This window comes from Gavia stellata, chromosome 21 (assembly GCF_030936135.1).
Source record: "Gavia stellata isolate bGavSte3 chromosome 21, bGavSte3.hap2, whole genome shotgun sequence".
In the NCBI taxonomy this organism is placed as follows: domain Eukaryota; kingdom Metazoa; phylum Chordata; class Aves; order Gaviiformes; family Gaviidae; genus Gavia; species Gavia stellata.
This window is the reverse complement of record NC_082614.1, coordinates 7183433-7199689: the sequence shown is the minus strand read 5'-3', so window position 1 is coordinate 7199689 and position 16257 is coordinate 7183433. Positions and strand designations below refer to the sequence as shown.

General features: G+C 36.8%; 1 protein-coding gene across 1 annotated transcript in view; it reads right to left on the bottom strand.

Annotated features, from left to right (window-relative positions):
• LOC104260017 (septin-2) overlaps positions 1-16257 on the bottom strand; it is a 31133-nt gene that overhangs the window by 11030 nt on the left and 3846 nt on the right. Inside the window, exons 2-7 of the mRNA XM_059827669.1 lie at positions 14455-14506; positions 13238-13337; positions 11642-11728; positions 10890-11013; positions 5937-6071; positions 5365-5482 (exon numbers count right to left, since the gene is read on the bottom strand). Of these exons, the coding sequence (XP_059683652.1) occupies positions 5365-5482; positions 5937-6071; positions 10890-11013; positions 11642-11728; positions 13238-13337; positions 14455-14481 (591 nt within the window). The 5' untranslated portion in view covers positions 14482-14506. The remainder of the gene's footprint in view (positions 1-5364; positions 5483-5936; positions 6072-10889; positions 11014-11641; positions 11729-13237; positions 13338-14454; positions 14507-16257) is intronic.

Genomic DNA, 16257 nt, shown 5'->3' with positions numbered 1-16257 from the left:
CCTTAACTAGCATATTTTTGTGCAGTGATACTGAAATAAAGATTTGAAATAAATATATCAACATGCAATCAAGGCCTTTAGGCAACAATCTGTAGCTGTACTCAGGCAATAGACATCAGAATTAGAACACTATTTACTATGAATGTTAGCTGCATAACTAATAAAATATTTGTAATACAATGCACTCTTGCACAGGACTTTTTGAAGACTAACAAATATGCACTTGACTCAATGTCCACAGTGCCAAATAACACAGACTTAAAGATTTTAAAAAAGGCACATAAGATAATGTATTTTTAGAAAACACAGCAAGTAAATCATTAAGAAAACTCAGAAGATTTACATGGAGCATAATACAGAAGCAGACAAAACCAAAGTGAAGTTAATATGAAATAAGTAAGTAGAAGCAATGGATTTGTAGAAGGGATTCATTACAGCATCAAAACCATGCAGCTCATGTCAAAGTATATTTTCATGTATTTGATATGTACAAAAATTTAAAAAACAGTGCCTATTGTCTCTTGAATCAAAAAGACAAAAGTTTATCCACTTCAACTAGAGAAAGTTATTCAAAATGCACTAAGAGAAAAAACATCCATAAACAGTTTTCTTTATTGTCACTAATATCTGAGATTAACATAAAAAAATGCACTATCTGTATTCCTGTATACATTCTATTCCTGCTGAAATCACTGCAGGGGTAAGCAGTTAGCATAATTCCAGGCCTTTGGCAGTTTCAAAAGGTGGTACAAGTCAATCCTTTCTTCAAAACTGAAGAGAATGCTTCCACTGCCATAATATTAAAAATGTTTAAGTCAGAAATCCCACCAAATGCACTGACAAGATTTCCTTTCACTACAGAAAGTGTGGTGGTATGAGGAGAGCATGAAGAATGCCGAGATTCCACAATAACTCTCTTCAGAGGGATCTTGGATGTCTCAGCAGAAAAAGGTTAACCATGCAAACTTCCTAGATCAGCATTCCCTAACAAGTTGCAACTGTAACCCCACCACCAGCACCTGAACCAAGCAGCACCACTAGTGCAGTGATGGAATTTTATAGTAGACAAAGTTTGGGCAAAATCAGGGCGGGGGGGGACGGGTTTGAAGTATCATAAAAACATTCAGAAAAGCCTATGTAAGGACTTGTGCTGTCATTACTATATATATAACTGGTCATTAACTTGATAATACAAACACAACTAGACTTCAAATGGACAAGAGGTCTTAATGAACCTTCCCGTAGTACTGTTGGGTTCCTCAGTCCTCTGTCGTGATGGCAACTGATAGCTACAGTATAAATAAAACTTGTTCAACCAGAGCTTGATTATTAAACAGCTGTTTAAAATAAAACAATCCCTCACACCATTAGAAGAGGAATGACCATGTATGAACCACAGTTATTCCCATGACAATGTTTTTCTGCCAGGTATATAAACATCCCCCGCATTCACACACGCGCTCACACTGAATAAAATACTATAAGCCCCCACCAACACAGAGGGCAGTATTTTTAAAAGAAAGAAGAAACTTGGGAATAAGTATTGCCAGTAAGCCACCGACAGTTAAATTTGCACAATTACATTTAAATCAATGCATGTTGTTATTGCTTTGCAAAATGGAAGATAACTAAATGTCACCAAATGATAATAAAAGATGCACAGCTGGGATAGGTGGGGCAGTGCTGCAGTGTGATACCTTTAAGTAGCTGCATAAAACAAGAAAGCACATTTAACCTGCCTGAGATCTTAAAGATAAAATGCAAGTGAAACAATAACGGGAAAGCCGACAACAAGGGGTGCTAGAATAATATATTACAGCTGTTAAACCTAGTGCTTTCCTGAAAGGAAAAAGAATTGCAATAAAAACAAACTGTATTTTATGGTCCTAACAATGAAACAGCATTTTGCTTCTTCAAATCTGAATTTTATTGGCCTCAGAGGATTCTGTGTTCCTAAAGATTAGCCTTCCCATGGGAAATTAAAAAAAGCCAAAATATTAGTTCCCCTCTCATGAAGTCATTCTTTTGAGCAGGTTTCCTTAGCAGCCTTGCATGGCACAGCTTGTGAAACTGCCTTGCATTTCTTCCCACTTAAGAGTTTTAAAAAATAACTTTGAATTCCAGAAAGACCAAACAGGAATTACTCCAAGCTGGGTTTCCTTTGCAAGCACCACATCTGATCTTGCTGCTTAGTCCAAAGCGGCAAAACAAAAACATTTTACTTTAGATTGATGGCCAAGCGGCAGAAACATCTAAAAAAAAAAAAAGACTTCAAGCTGCGTCAGCAAAGCAGGATTTTGATTCTTATTCTTGATTAGAGATTTGTTAGCCAAGATGCTTTGAGTTAGAACAATATACAGTAGCTAGACTTTCAAAGCTTTGGAACCACATTATACATTCGACTTACTATAAACTCAGTTTGTAGAATGACCTTTGCCAGCAGTACAAAAATAATGAAGACTTGTTTACCTGTTTCCTAACCACTCCCTCAGACTACAGCATAAGCGCCACTCATCTCATTATATTTAGCAAATGCATAAATGTGGTGTCCATATATGTAAGTCAAGACTGTTTTAAAGGCTAGTTAGTTAAAAGTAACTTAGCTCAAACTATAAAGAACTAGACACAGATTAGCACTGCATATGGTCAAGAGAGGTCGCCTTTAAATTAATCTGTTCATCAGAGGATATGTAAACGGGGATTCATTTCCATCTTCCACAATAAACGTATATCATAAACCCTCAATCTAACATCACTTACAGAATTGTACTGAAAAATAGAGCAATTCCAAATTCACATTGGGAAACACGTTTGCTTGTGTTACTGCCATCTTTCAGCCAAAACCCAGTGTTAACAATACACAGAAGCAAATGTCAAACAGTGCATGCACTATGCTATGCTTGACCCTAAGAGAGGCCACCAAGCAGCAAATAAAAGGAGCACAGAAGAAAGAGTCCCAAAACAATTACAGCAAATATTGAAACCTGGTGAGAGTATGTTCCTCTTCCTCTCACCTAAGAACTGCTTTTGTGAAAGATGACTGTAGCTAGAACCTATTTTATATTAGTTTATTTTATGTATTTGAACTGACAAAGCAGAACATTCAGATTCCCAGTGAATTATATTGTCAAACAATTAACATTCCACTTAAGTGGCTGCTTCAAATCTTTCAACATCATTCTGCTACCAAATGCTGAACAAAAAAATAAGTACCTATGAAAACTGAGCCTGAAGTACACTGCTGAAAGATCAAATACAGTTTCTTTACAAGAAGTAGCAGCTCCACAAACAATATTACTAACAGATAAAAATCTTTCACCAAGCCAGTACAGCCACAGAAAAAGAGAAGTGGTAAAACCAGCATAAGCAGCCCCATCTCTGCTTTGTTACTTCCCTATGAGTTCTTTCAATTTGCCCACAGTACCTGTCATCTCCTCATAGCATTTGTGGAGGAACAAAATGAAAGGTCAAGAGCCTGGACAAAATTTCTCCCAGCAAGATCTAGAGGTCCTTTTTAACTCAATAAATGACCTATTTTTTTCCCCCTTTTACCTAGTTCATCATAAAGCTGGTCACTTTTGTATAAATACCTCTCCCCCCGCTTCAGTGAATGTTTGTCTACATTGCAGGCAAGGTTCATACAGTCACAACTGTCCCCACTTTAAACTTCCTCAGATACAGAGGATTTATTCCATTTCTTGGGCAAGTTTTCTTACATCACTGAGCATTATCCAAACACAACAGCAATGCTAGCAGTAACTCACCTTGCCAAATTGTAGCTGCTTACATGCCTACAAAAACCACTGTCACACCTTTGACTGTGGCACTGGTCCACCCAAAAAAACCCCAAACAAATCCTGTGAATTTAGGTTGATTTCAGCTAATGTGCTGCTTTGTAAGCATGGTTTTAACTGTACTATTTTCCCAGTTAAATAAAGCTGTACTCCCTCTTCAAGAAAACAGAAAAATACCCCTACACAAAAGCCCTTGGAATAAAGATCCAATAACCATTCTAAAGGACTACTGCAAGTCAGAGGATCACAATCAAAATATCTGTCACGCCCTCCATGAAAATGAAAAAGTGGCAGTATAAAATGATATTAAGATATAATATAAAAGATTAAGATATAATCTTACCATGAAAAAAGTTTGCACACTGTGGTGCAAAATATAGACTGCATTTTAGAAGTACTAATTCTCTCTACACTACTCAAGGCGTAAGTTATTAAACTGGTAAAAATTCACAGGCTTTGTAGGATTCAAATCTGTCAGACTTTACAACTGAATTTACTGGTTTTGAATCAATAGAACCCAAAAAAAGCTTGTGATCTCACTAAATTTTACTAAACCACCTCTCAGTGTAATACAATCTCAATACCTACCCATTTCTTTCAAGAAGATGCATAAACTCATTCTGAATCAAAGAGGATAAACCAGGAAAGATTAAATATTTACATTCTTTGGCCAAGTTATTCTAAGATATTAAATGGAAATTAGATTTAAAGTAGACTTGTACAACCACAAATATGTACTCTATTCCTGTAGAATTCACTACAATGTCATATTTGGCAGAGGCTGGCCTGTCTTGGAAAGGTTTGGCAAAAAAAAAAAATTCAAAACGGCAAGTAAATCTTCCAATGCAAAAAGATTGATTTTAGTACCACTGTCTGGAAAGCCTTTCTCTAATGCAGTCCTGAATATGTCCTCGTATTCCACATGAACAGATAACCTAATAGGAAAACACGTATACAAGACGCCGTATATTTTTCCGTAACAATGGAGCTACAAAGAGCATCCTGGCTAATATATTAGACCAACTATCCTCCCTCTATATTAGTGTTTTAGTTTGTACCATGGGTTTCAGTTTGTACCATTGGTGCACTTATTAAGGAAGTTTCCAATCACCCCGACTTAACCACATTTTGCTATAAACCATGCAGCACAGTTGAGTATGCAAATCAAGTTTCTTTTGGATTAAACTAAACCTAAAGATACACTCTCAGAACATATCTAATGTACTCCCACCACTAATGGGCATTCCACTGGACTAAATGAGAGCTACTCTGAAACATCTAAACTACATGCATTTCAGGATGATTTCAGCCCTTGTTACAAACCGTTTTGCTCAAAACCGGCTCTATTGGGGTGCACTACTTGCTAAGACAGATGAAGCCAAGAATGGCCAGATTCTCAGCAAGTGTAACTGATAAAGTACATCAGACTTCAGTGAAGATTTCCCACCTCACACTTCTTGAAAGTGAGGTCCTTGGCCAATATCATTCACCCCTCTTCCGTTTGAATTTACTTTATATTTGGCTTTAACATAGTATGGCTTGCATTATCACGATCAAGTGTTAGACCTACTCTTCTCTTCAGCCTTTCTCTCTCCTTCAGCGTCAGTGTGTCAGCCTTGGCAATCACAGGGACAATGTTGACTTTTCCATGAAGAGCCTTCATGAATTCTACATCTAATGGTTTCAGCCTGCCAACAAGTGGAAAACAAAAGGAGAAAAAAAAGGGGTGTGGTTTTTTTTAACAGACCAAATGTATTAAAAATTATTTATTTCAAGTATCTGCATAAATAGTATTTCCAGAATAAATAAAAGTCAAAGCACTTGCTTATCAGCTTGCTTGTATAAAGGTTGAATTGCAATTAAAACTCTCATTATAAGATAAATTGGATATTATAAGCTCTTATGTTTCTGGGTGATAAACAACGTAATACTGACTGCTTCAAAACAATATTAAATGCCAAAAAGGGGACAAAGCAGAGGAGAGCATTAATCCCCAAAGACCATTTTAATTGCACTGGCTAACTGACAGTGTAGGAAGTAACTCAATGAACATTAAAGTTATGTTTCCAGTTCAAGTAATGAACAGACTTACAAACACAATATAACAACCTAAAATACATGAGCTCAAGAGCTTTTTCTTACCCATGCCCAAAGGGAGAGATGAAATAAAAACAGCAATGGACTCTGTTGTCTATAATGTGGCGCCTGTTTAGACCGCTCTCATCATGAAGGTATCTTTCGAACTGGTTGTCAATGTACTGGATAATTGTTTTGAAGCTGTGGTATGGAGGGAGGGAGAAAGAGAGACATCTTAGATCAGCCTTAAAATAATTAAAAAAGAATTATGATAAGAACAGAAGGAGGAGAATCAAACCTTTATTAAGAACATTTCTCTTACAAATATTCAACTTGCTAGCATTTTATCTACTACTGAGGAAAAGTATTTTGATAATGCAAAAAGATATTTTCATAGCAACCACCAAGTGTCTATTTATGCCTAGAGCTACTTTCAAGTGTTATTCTGTCCACTGGATAAAAGTTCAAGTGCAAGCCCAGAAAAAAAAGCCCCCAGTGCTGAGACAACACAGACAGGAACAAAAGATTGAGGATTTTTCGGCTTTTTTTCTGGGGGTAGGGAGTGAGGATTTGTTTTTAAACCAACTGACAAATGACATATCCCGGATATCCTCTTGATTTACAACCCTGACCCTAGAGCTAGGTTTCTATAGTTACCTATGAAAATTCTGGTATTCTAGTCTGTTTGAATTAAGTACAAATACATTTGCAAGTCATGCACTAAAGCATCACATGATTTATTAAGCTATTTTTTTTACCTCACAGAATCCTTTTCTGTTGGCAAAGAAAAATAATTTCTACTTAATTCAAGGCAATTTAAAATATGCCCTGCAAAGAAGTCAAGGATAACAAAATTTCATCATGTAGATTAATCAGATACAGACAGCAGTGACTAGAGAGAGAAAAGAAAACACAATGCATTACTAAGAAGATTGTTTTAAGATATTCCAGTGGATGTAGACACCTGCAAACAACATTAATATAAAAGGACACTTTATATTAAGTACTGCAGGGGAAGGGAAATGAACACACTGATGAAGATAAGATTAGGCAGATGATTGTGTGTCATGAACACATCTTAAACTACCTGGCGAAAAACTGAGCAGAAAGCTTAACTTGAAAAATAGTATTTCTGTGGTTGAGAAAGTACAAATTTGACTAAAGAAATTTAAGGAGGAAACAGACAAGAGAACACAAAAAAAGAATTAGTAATCTGGAAAATGAACACATAGAATGACGGCAAATACTGTGACAGGCAGCAAAGTTCAACTCTGGGTTGCGCAGCTGTAATGGAGATAGTGAAAGAAAGTAACAAGAATGATGGAAGAGATCCTGGAGGGAATCTGGTTTTCCAAAGTTGAGTAAGCTTTTGGATCTAGGAGGAATAAATCCATAGTAGAATATATACACACACATTTATATCTTTGCAAGATTTGCACCGTTCTAAGTCGTACTACGGAAGGCATCACAGCAAAACATGGAATTTATTGGGTTTTGACCTTAGTGCTGCTCAAGTCTTGAAGAACTAACATGTTAATACCTAAATGTGTTGAAAAAGGACGAAATGGTTTATGTTCCTGTTGGTCTTAGATACTCTCCTCTTAGCTGGTAAAAGGCAACGAGACTGAAGACATACAAATATTAGGACAGAAATCAAGCATGAACAATGGGAAAGCAACTATCACACAATTCTCTGGCAATGTAATTAGTTTACGTGCAGTTTTCTAGCTCTAACAGCTATAATTTTCCCTATAAATATGGCGTTAGTGTCCTGTACCTCCTGACTTCCGGGAAACACCTGGCTTACACCACTGTGCTATCATTACTTAGGAGATAGCACATCCTGTATTGTAATAGCAAACAACACAACCGTTGCATTTAAGCCCATTGGGGGAAAATTAACAACCAAGCTGCCAAAAACCACAAAATACAACTTAACATAAGCCAGTAAAAAAAGAAAATTAGCAGCAACCAGAAAGCAGTTATCAAAGAATGACCTGTGACACCGCAACCAAGATGAAACGAGGCATATGATCAGCAATATCTAACAAGTTAATCTGTAAACTGTTTTTGTCAACCATCCTTTCAAGACCAGATTTGATCCCAAATCTGTGCACGAAGCAATTTTTTTTTCCTCCCCTCCTTAGATGCCTTCTCTTGTCTGATGAAAGATGTCACTTCTCTCACAATCCCAATGTCTTTATGCATGGAAGAGCCATTCTATGCTTCAAACCTCCCACCATAAAGAATTTTGCTATTGTCTAAATGCACACCTAAACTGATGCCAAGAGCATTCCTAGGTGTAGTTTGATTCTAGAATACAGAACTGCAGCTAGCACTAAAGCTTCATACAAAATCTAAAAAATTATCACTATTGTTAACAGTGGTTAGCATCCACCTTTTCTTACAGGCTGTTCTAAGCACAATAGCATTTGGAAAACCAAAAATAATCTACTTCAGAGAACATGTTGTACTAAATCTATAATAACTCATTTCCCAGTCCAACACTGTTACTCTTCCAATCCAGAAGACCCCCTGGACGAACTCCTGACAACACATAATCCTCACTAACACTTCTTCTGTGATAGGAAATACATAAAAACTGACCCCAGCTCCCATCCTTGCAAGTCAAACTATACAATTAAGTCCTTTCATCAATGCAAAGACAGAAACCAAAATCCATTAGGAAACCTACTCAGGAAAAAGATATTTGAAACAGGATCAGCAATTGCTGCCTCCTAGGGACATCATGCCAGTTTGATTTACCTCTCTTCAAAACTAACCTTAGTAAAATTCAGCACCCTGAAAAACAGGTAGTCTGCACAAATTGCAGCTTTCCCAGAAAAAGTGCTTTATAAAACTTACATCGAGATCAGCACCATCTACCGGTTAACCGTAACTGCAGTAAGTGCTCCTGAACACAAACATAAGTTCAAGAACACGAACCTGCTGCTTCCTCTGAACTACCACGGAAGGAAGGTAGTTGCACTGGGTTAGTCTTGACTACAGTTTGAAACAAAGAGTCTATCCATCCAAGTCCCTATGACATCCTGTAAAGACTAACAGACTTTGTCAAAAAGACACTCGTCATGGCTCAAACAAAGCCTTTTCATGTGACACAAGAAAATGGGACTAGAGAGACACAATTAAAATTAACTGCATCTTTTTATTTTGTAGTATGCAAATACTATTTGTTCCCGTAGTGTATTTTGATGTTTAAGATGTTTACGTTAAGTTTATACTTAGAAAACTAAGTATAAACCAGTAAATTGTTCTACTGGGTCTGAATCATCATGGAATGACTCTATTCAGCAAGCCTCCAAAAAGAAAGGGGAAAAATCTGAACACGTAGGTCTCTAAGAAACATCTTAGCAGAATAAACAAAGGGCATTAGAACACAATCAACAGGAAGAGCTCCCTGTAACACAATACATGGGCTGCAGAGCTCTTCGCTCCAGCGGAAGGAAGCTCTAGTCAACAGTGCACAAAATAAGCAAGACCATGCTGCAATCCAGAAAGATGCCTTAGTGTGATTCTGAAAGTTCATTTGTTTCCAACTTAATGAAGTAGAAAAAGTGGGAGGAAGATAAAAATTAAAATCCCACTACAGCTTCACTTTCAAACTTTCATTTAGTATATTATATAACTTTACTGTCTTTATTTTTGCTGTGTTTCTACAGTACACCATAGAAAAGAAAAACCACGTCTGATAACAATGTTCTTCAGAATGCTCCAGATAACACAGCATTCTGACAAGAAAAGATTACAAAACATTCAATCAGCATTATAGATGTTTATTTTATCAGCTATTTGCCTCCTTTCTGATCTTTAACTTATACTGAAGAACTCAAATCAACCAGTATTATCTTTATGGTCCTTTTCTCTGCACAGTGACACTTTGTTTGCCTTAGGATTACCACCACCACCACCAAAAAGTGTCAACAAAAATTAATGGCTAAGCAAAATAAATATTGTTAGCATTTCTTAAAAGACAACCACGTGGTAATTCAAAGTTTAGCTTCTAGTTGCACTGGAATAATTCAGGCATCCTAGTTAAGCACATTAATATATCTCACCTTTACTTCAAAAACGTTATCACAAGATCAGTTTTCCACAGTTAAAGAAGAGTGCATGACGATGATGATTCGGAAATTACATTTATGAACAAACTTATTAATTCTAATTTTGTTACAAACTGCCCAGTTCCTTCATAGCTATTTTACCATTTTTTTTCTTCATAATCTTTATGTTATGTTGACCAGTGTATCTGCAGACAATTGTTTCAGCCGTTAAAGATTATCAGTGATATTTCGGCCAGAGAGAGCTAAGTAGTAACTCCATCATAAGGAAAAAAACACAGTTCTATCCATATTGCTGGTAGTACATATAAAAAGACAGGGAGTGAAAAGTACTGTCTTAAAACCATGGAAACTGGATGGGCCAGACACACAGAGAGACAAACAAAAAGTTTCGCTTCACCAGAATTCTGCCCTACCAGAGCAGCAATGGAGACAAAGTTGACTGCAGTTGTCACAGAGAACCTTACTGGAGGAAAGGCCATTAATTTTGAGGGAGAATCATAGGCAGCCTAGAAAACACTAACCAACCTTTTAAAAGCATAAAAAAGTGGTTAGAAAATCTAAACAGGAAGTTGTACAAAGTAATAAAGTTTTACTAGAGATGTGGATTTTAGGCAACAAAAATTGTAAGAGAATCTTGATTTGAAAGCTCACACAAACTAAATGATCATGTCACTGATGATATGAAGATGAGCACCCAGAATACAGAAGTACTTAGAAAATTGTGCTTAACTGCAAGGAGTCAGAAAAGATCCTCTACCATGAATTCAAGATAACACTCCATTAATGTTAAGAATAATGAACCTGTTGCTTCCTTTTAGTACATCAAACTTATCCAAAGACCACCAGCTGAATCACTTAAGTTCAGAGAGACAGACACACTAGAGCAGTGTTTGTGTAAGATATAAACTATCAAGCAAAGCAGTATTTACACACGTACCAGTCCTGGCTGTTAATGGCATCTCCATATCCTGGTGTGTCAACTACTGTTAAACGCAGTTTCACCCCTCGCTCCTCTATCTCTACTGTAGAAGCTTCGATTTGAACTGTTCTCTCTATTTTCTCTAAAATAAAGGAACATTTTGATTACTATTATGCCTATCAATCGCTGCAGAAACCCCTGCAGGAAAGAGCAACCGAGGAGAAAAAGCAATCTGGAGTGTATTGTAACCTACACGACAAAATATTTTAAAGAAAAAAAACAAGCTAGTTAGCCAAAATTCAACACCACATTTTTGTAAATAAACAAGCAGCAATGAACTAAAAAGAAAAAAACGGGTATTTACTCATGACAATATGCAAAAATAAAATTATAATACTTAGAAGCATGCTAGATTCTTTGTCAAAAGGTATTTACACCTCTAACCAGGATTTAAGGCATTACAGGCAAAAAACACTAGAGGAAATGGGGATTAGAGCAAAACCGCAGTTAGGTATATTGACACCTAAAAGGTTTGAGGGTTGTTTTTTTTTAATAACGATGAAGAAACAACAAAAGCTGAGTCTTTAAAAGGAAATATAAATGAGAAAATGCCAGCTCAAAAAAATATCATTTGGAGGATTAAAATACATCTAGACAGTGTGAAGAAAGGGTCTCATAGGTGCAGTTACCATCAGAATGAAGCAATGTTAACTGAATGAACATGAAATTTCATTGGGTATGTGCTGGAAGAACTGCAAAACCACATTTACCTGCAGCTCCAGGAATATAACGTTCCGGATAAAGATCAGTCAGGAACAGACTGTTAATTAAAGTGGATTTTCCCAAGCCAGACTCACCTACAAACAAAATAATTCAGGTTATTAAGCATATACACCTTTTACTCCAGACTTTTTAAAGCACCTCCTCTTTCCCCAAGCCCACATTATGGAGGAAAAATAATTTGTTCATCAGGATCCACCCTAGTTTTTGAGATAAAAACATCAAAGGTTCAGCTAAGCACTTCAAAAACACCGGAAAAACAAGCCTCCAGTGTTTTTATAAATGTTACATGAAAATGTTAAGTTTACTGTAATAGATTTCGTAATAAAAGCTGAAAGGTCATACAGCACTTTGACTATAGATCTAGAGATAGTTAGGTTACTTCAGGGAAATAAAAGCTTTTTTTCATTTAAACTTACAAAACCAGGAGCTGTAACACACTTGTTGAAAATTTCTGAGAGCTTTAAGGTTTTTCTAAGCTAGAAATTGAACCTAGAACACTGTTAGGAGGGAGAATGAAGAAAGCAATACCAAACTAAGAGCTGAGCTTTGCACCCTTATAGTTAGGCTACATGCATCCTACAAAACATGAAACAGAAAATCATAAGAAAATTATTCAAAATTCACCCGAGAATTTCCGTAATTCTAGAACTTCAGGTGATACAAATTTTGTCCTACATCAAAGTAACAAAGTTAAACCTGTAAACGCAATTACTAAAGCTGAATTTCAAAAAGTCACTTTTTTCCTAACCCAAGGAATGAAAGGAATCAGCATTTAGAACAATTAGCCATGTTATTTTAGATGCTACTAACCTAATCTTAGAGATGGAGAAGTGATCTGTATTTATCATCACAAACTACATGAGATAAATCCTACACTTATCACAAATTACCTATTTATTTTACAGACATTGCCGAATGCTCTGTCACCAAAGAACCCCAAATGGTACTACAGAGCACAGAGACAAGGAAGTGTTATGCATCTCTTCTTGTTTTAATTTTTCAATAACATGTAATTCCGAGGTAACTGCTACAAAAAGGTGATAGTACTGTGGACTCCCTTTGCACTCATATAACATTAAACTGATTCAATGCAAGTATAATTCAACATGTCACTTAGAACAGCTTTGTGCCTAAAGGACTTTCCATCAAAGACTCCTCCAGGTGCTCATTCACAGAACAGACAAATTAAAAGTTTAGTTATAATACCAGAGTGAGTCAGTACAGAACAGCAGAAAACACAAGAATAGCATCACCATTTCAACAGCAAGATATTCACCATGTGCACTCATGCCTTCAGTTGGGGAAATGGGAGTCAAAGAAAGATTAAGCAACTATCCCTACCATCTGATGATGAGTCAGGAATACAAGAATGTCCTGTTGGCTCAAAGTCATCATCTTTAATCACTACAAATACTCCCTCCTACCAAACATGACAAAATAGTAGGAGATTTAATTAGAGAGTGTACAGAGGTTCAAAGCTTCTTCTGTATAACAGTCAATTCCTAAGTAGGAAGACATATGTCTATGTGAAAGAATTTTTTGTTGTTGTATAACAGTCAAAAATACTTAAACAAGTCACTTACCAACCACCATCAGCGTGAATTCAAAGCCCTTCTTCACAGATTTCCTGTGAACCTGGTTGGGCAGATTAGCGAATCCCACATAGCCTGCTGAGTCGGAAAACTGACAAGAAAACAAAGGTTGAGTATAAATGAGATCCCCTTCCCCCTAAAAAGTTGAATCAGAGTTCAGCTGATTCTATACAATAAAGTGCAGAGGTATATAAAGGACATGGAAAAATAGAGAATTAAACAATTTTTTGCTGCTATAGCAAGGCAGACCTTGAAACAGGCCCATTTACCAAGCAGTCTGATATAAATAGAAATCTGATAAGTACCTTGGGCTACACATAAACAAAAGTCTCTCCTTGGATAAAAAAAATCTGCAAGCTTGCAAGAACACACTATTATTAAACTTAAGCTGTAAACATAGCTAAAAATCCCAAAGATTTTAAGCTAGAGGTCAAAAATATCTCTTCAAATTTGGTACCTGCTGCTACTATCTTCTATAAAAATAAATAATGCATACACTCACATGTAGAAAAACAAGAACATTGTATAGTAATGCAGAGATTACCAAGATAGACCTCTGTGATTGTATCTTCTGCTTATTAAGCTGTTCACCTACCTTCACAACACTTAACTCCTAACACAAAAGCAGGAAAAAGAAATGTGCCTGAAAAACTTATCAGAGGTTTGGGCTATAAAAAGGGCAGTCTGCTTCACCATCTGTTATCAATTGACTGAAATTCTAATAGGAACCCAAACAAGAACTGCAGCCACTTGATTTAGGGACCTATGAGCTACCTGGAACCAAATGTTTTCTTCACAGCGAGTTTATGATGAGAACAGTTTTTATACAATGCCATACTTCCACTGGGGCAGGAGGGGATACAGGGGAAATCACTTAAAAGGCAATTAGTTATTTGCTAACAATCCTTTTAAAACCCACCCAGATGAGCAAAAACATTAGAAATTAAGGTTTACCTAAGGAAACTTCATTTGACAAAGGCATCATTCTAAATGTGTAGGCAAACACTGAATGTCTGGCAAACACCAGAAAGCCTATTACTAGAATCACACGCAAGCTCTGCTTCTGCTAAACAGTTCCTTTTAAGAAACTCATCTGAAGCAAAAAGGTATTATGTATTCACTATTTTACCACTTCAGTAAAACCACAAGTATTTTCAGAAGTCGAATAGATTCTAAACAAAATTTTGGCTACGCAGCCGTCTCTTTACCTTTACTTTTTCACCTGACTGAGACATGTTTCGTCACTCCAAGTTTCAGACACTGGAAAATAAAATCCATAGCGCATGTTAGCTAACTTGAAGATTACATTAATTTTCATTTTCAACTGATCAATTGCATACAATAATCACATTTTATTCTAGTAGCATAAAAGGTCATATGCTCAAAGATTACCAGAATAAACAAGCCATAATCAGAGTGGCTGCTTCTGTGAAAGCTAGGAAAGAAATTACACAGGATTATAAAAATCAGAATGCTTCATTTAAACACTCAGAAGTTTTAAAGCAGAAAGATCCCTTTAAAACTTGAAATATTAAAATTAAGTATCCTTAAAGATCTTCATGCATCCTGTCTTTAAAGGAAAAATACCTACTGAAAGCTAATGCTGAGTATGCACGGTACTCTTGATGTAATTTTTAAGTTCTCTGATTCTGTAATTAGCTAATAAAACCTGAAATACAAATATTCTCTGTTCCCAACCCCCTACACAGAATAGCATAAGGAGGTCCTTTTTGCTTCCATTTTTACCCTTTGCACTTATATGTTTCTTAAAGATGGTTTACAAATAGATGAATGGAATCTAACCGTTGTCCAAAAAATTATATTTGAGAATTATGACCACATTAAAAAATTCTCCCAAGAACAGGACACCTATGGCATTTCCAGGTAAAGGCTGAAGTGACTGAAAATGTTACAAAGTAGTACCGCTGAATGTGAACACTACACTGAACATCGCAGAACCTTGGCACTTGGCTAACCCACGCTGGACATAAAAATTCACCTGATCTGAAGGACTATCAAAAAAAGATTTGTTCTTTAGTTTCAGACACCCAGAACAGCTGGCTTTTGGCAAGCCCTTATCTTTTTACTCAAGGATGTTAATTGTGCTATAGACTAGTTATCACAGCAATAGTGAGGCCCTTTTATTTAGAGCAGCCGCAGAGCGCTGACAGGAAACACAGAAGTGGCCGGAGCTGTTTCACAGCTCGGTGTGCTGACAGCACAGCTCTGGGCCTGGGGGAGCGCGGAAGTGACCTGTGCGGGCACCTGTGAGCTCAGACAGAAATGCTTTCCTGTTGGGTAGCGGGAGTTGTTCTAGCAGGACAGAGTCCCATTTCTGACGCCGACAGTTTGACAGTCAAATCCTCGCAGAGAAATACTAAGCTTTGGACTAAAGGAAAAGTTGAAATTAGCATAATTGCAACTTGGAGTTTTAAAGAAAACATGTCTTCAGCTCACATGGCATTTCATTTGTCCCTGAAGCAGGCATTTCAAATCCTGGCAGCTATGCAGACACCAGCCACCCTGTAAGCAAGGAAAGGGTTTTTTTCTCCTCCAACTACTTTTCCCCCAAACCCAGCTCATTTGCTTGCTAATGAAAGCCTAATACATTCATTGCCTGGAAAATAGGGAGGTCCCGATGCTAATCACCTTATGACTGCCTCTAATTGGGTATTCCTCAAAACAGCCTGGGTAACATCCCTTAAGAATGGTTTTGAAAAAACAGAGCTTATTTTTCTTTGACCGATATGCAAGGGCTCATTCCAGCCTCCACCCAACCTGCATTACAGATCCTTAAAGACAGTCATAGCCTCACTGACAGATGCAACTCATTGCTCCGTCCACATCTTGTTTCTACGTTTGGAAACCTCTGTTGTCACCTTTGTCTATAAAATCAGTAACATAATTCAAGGGTTTAGAAAAGTTCATAGTCACTGCCTGAGTGCTAATGTAGATAGACCTTCTGGCCTGTTTCTCACAGTAATGCCAGATGAGAAACCACCCAGAGTGGC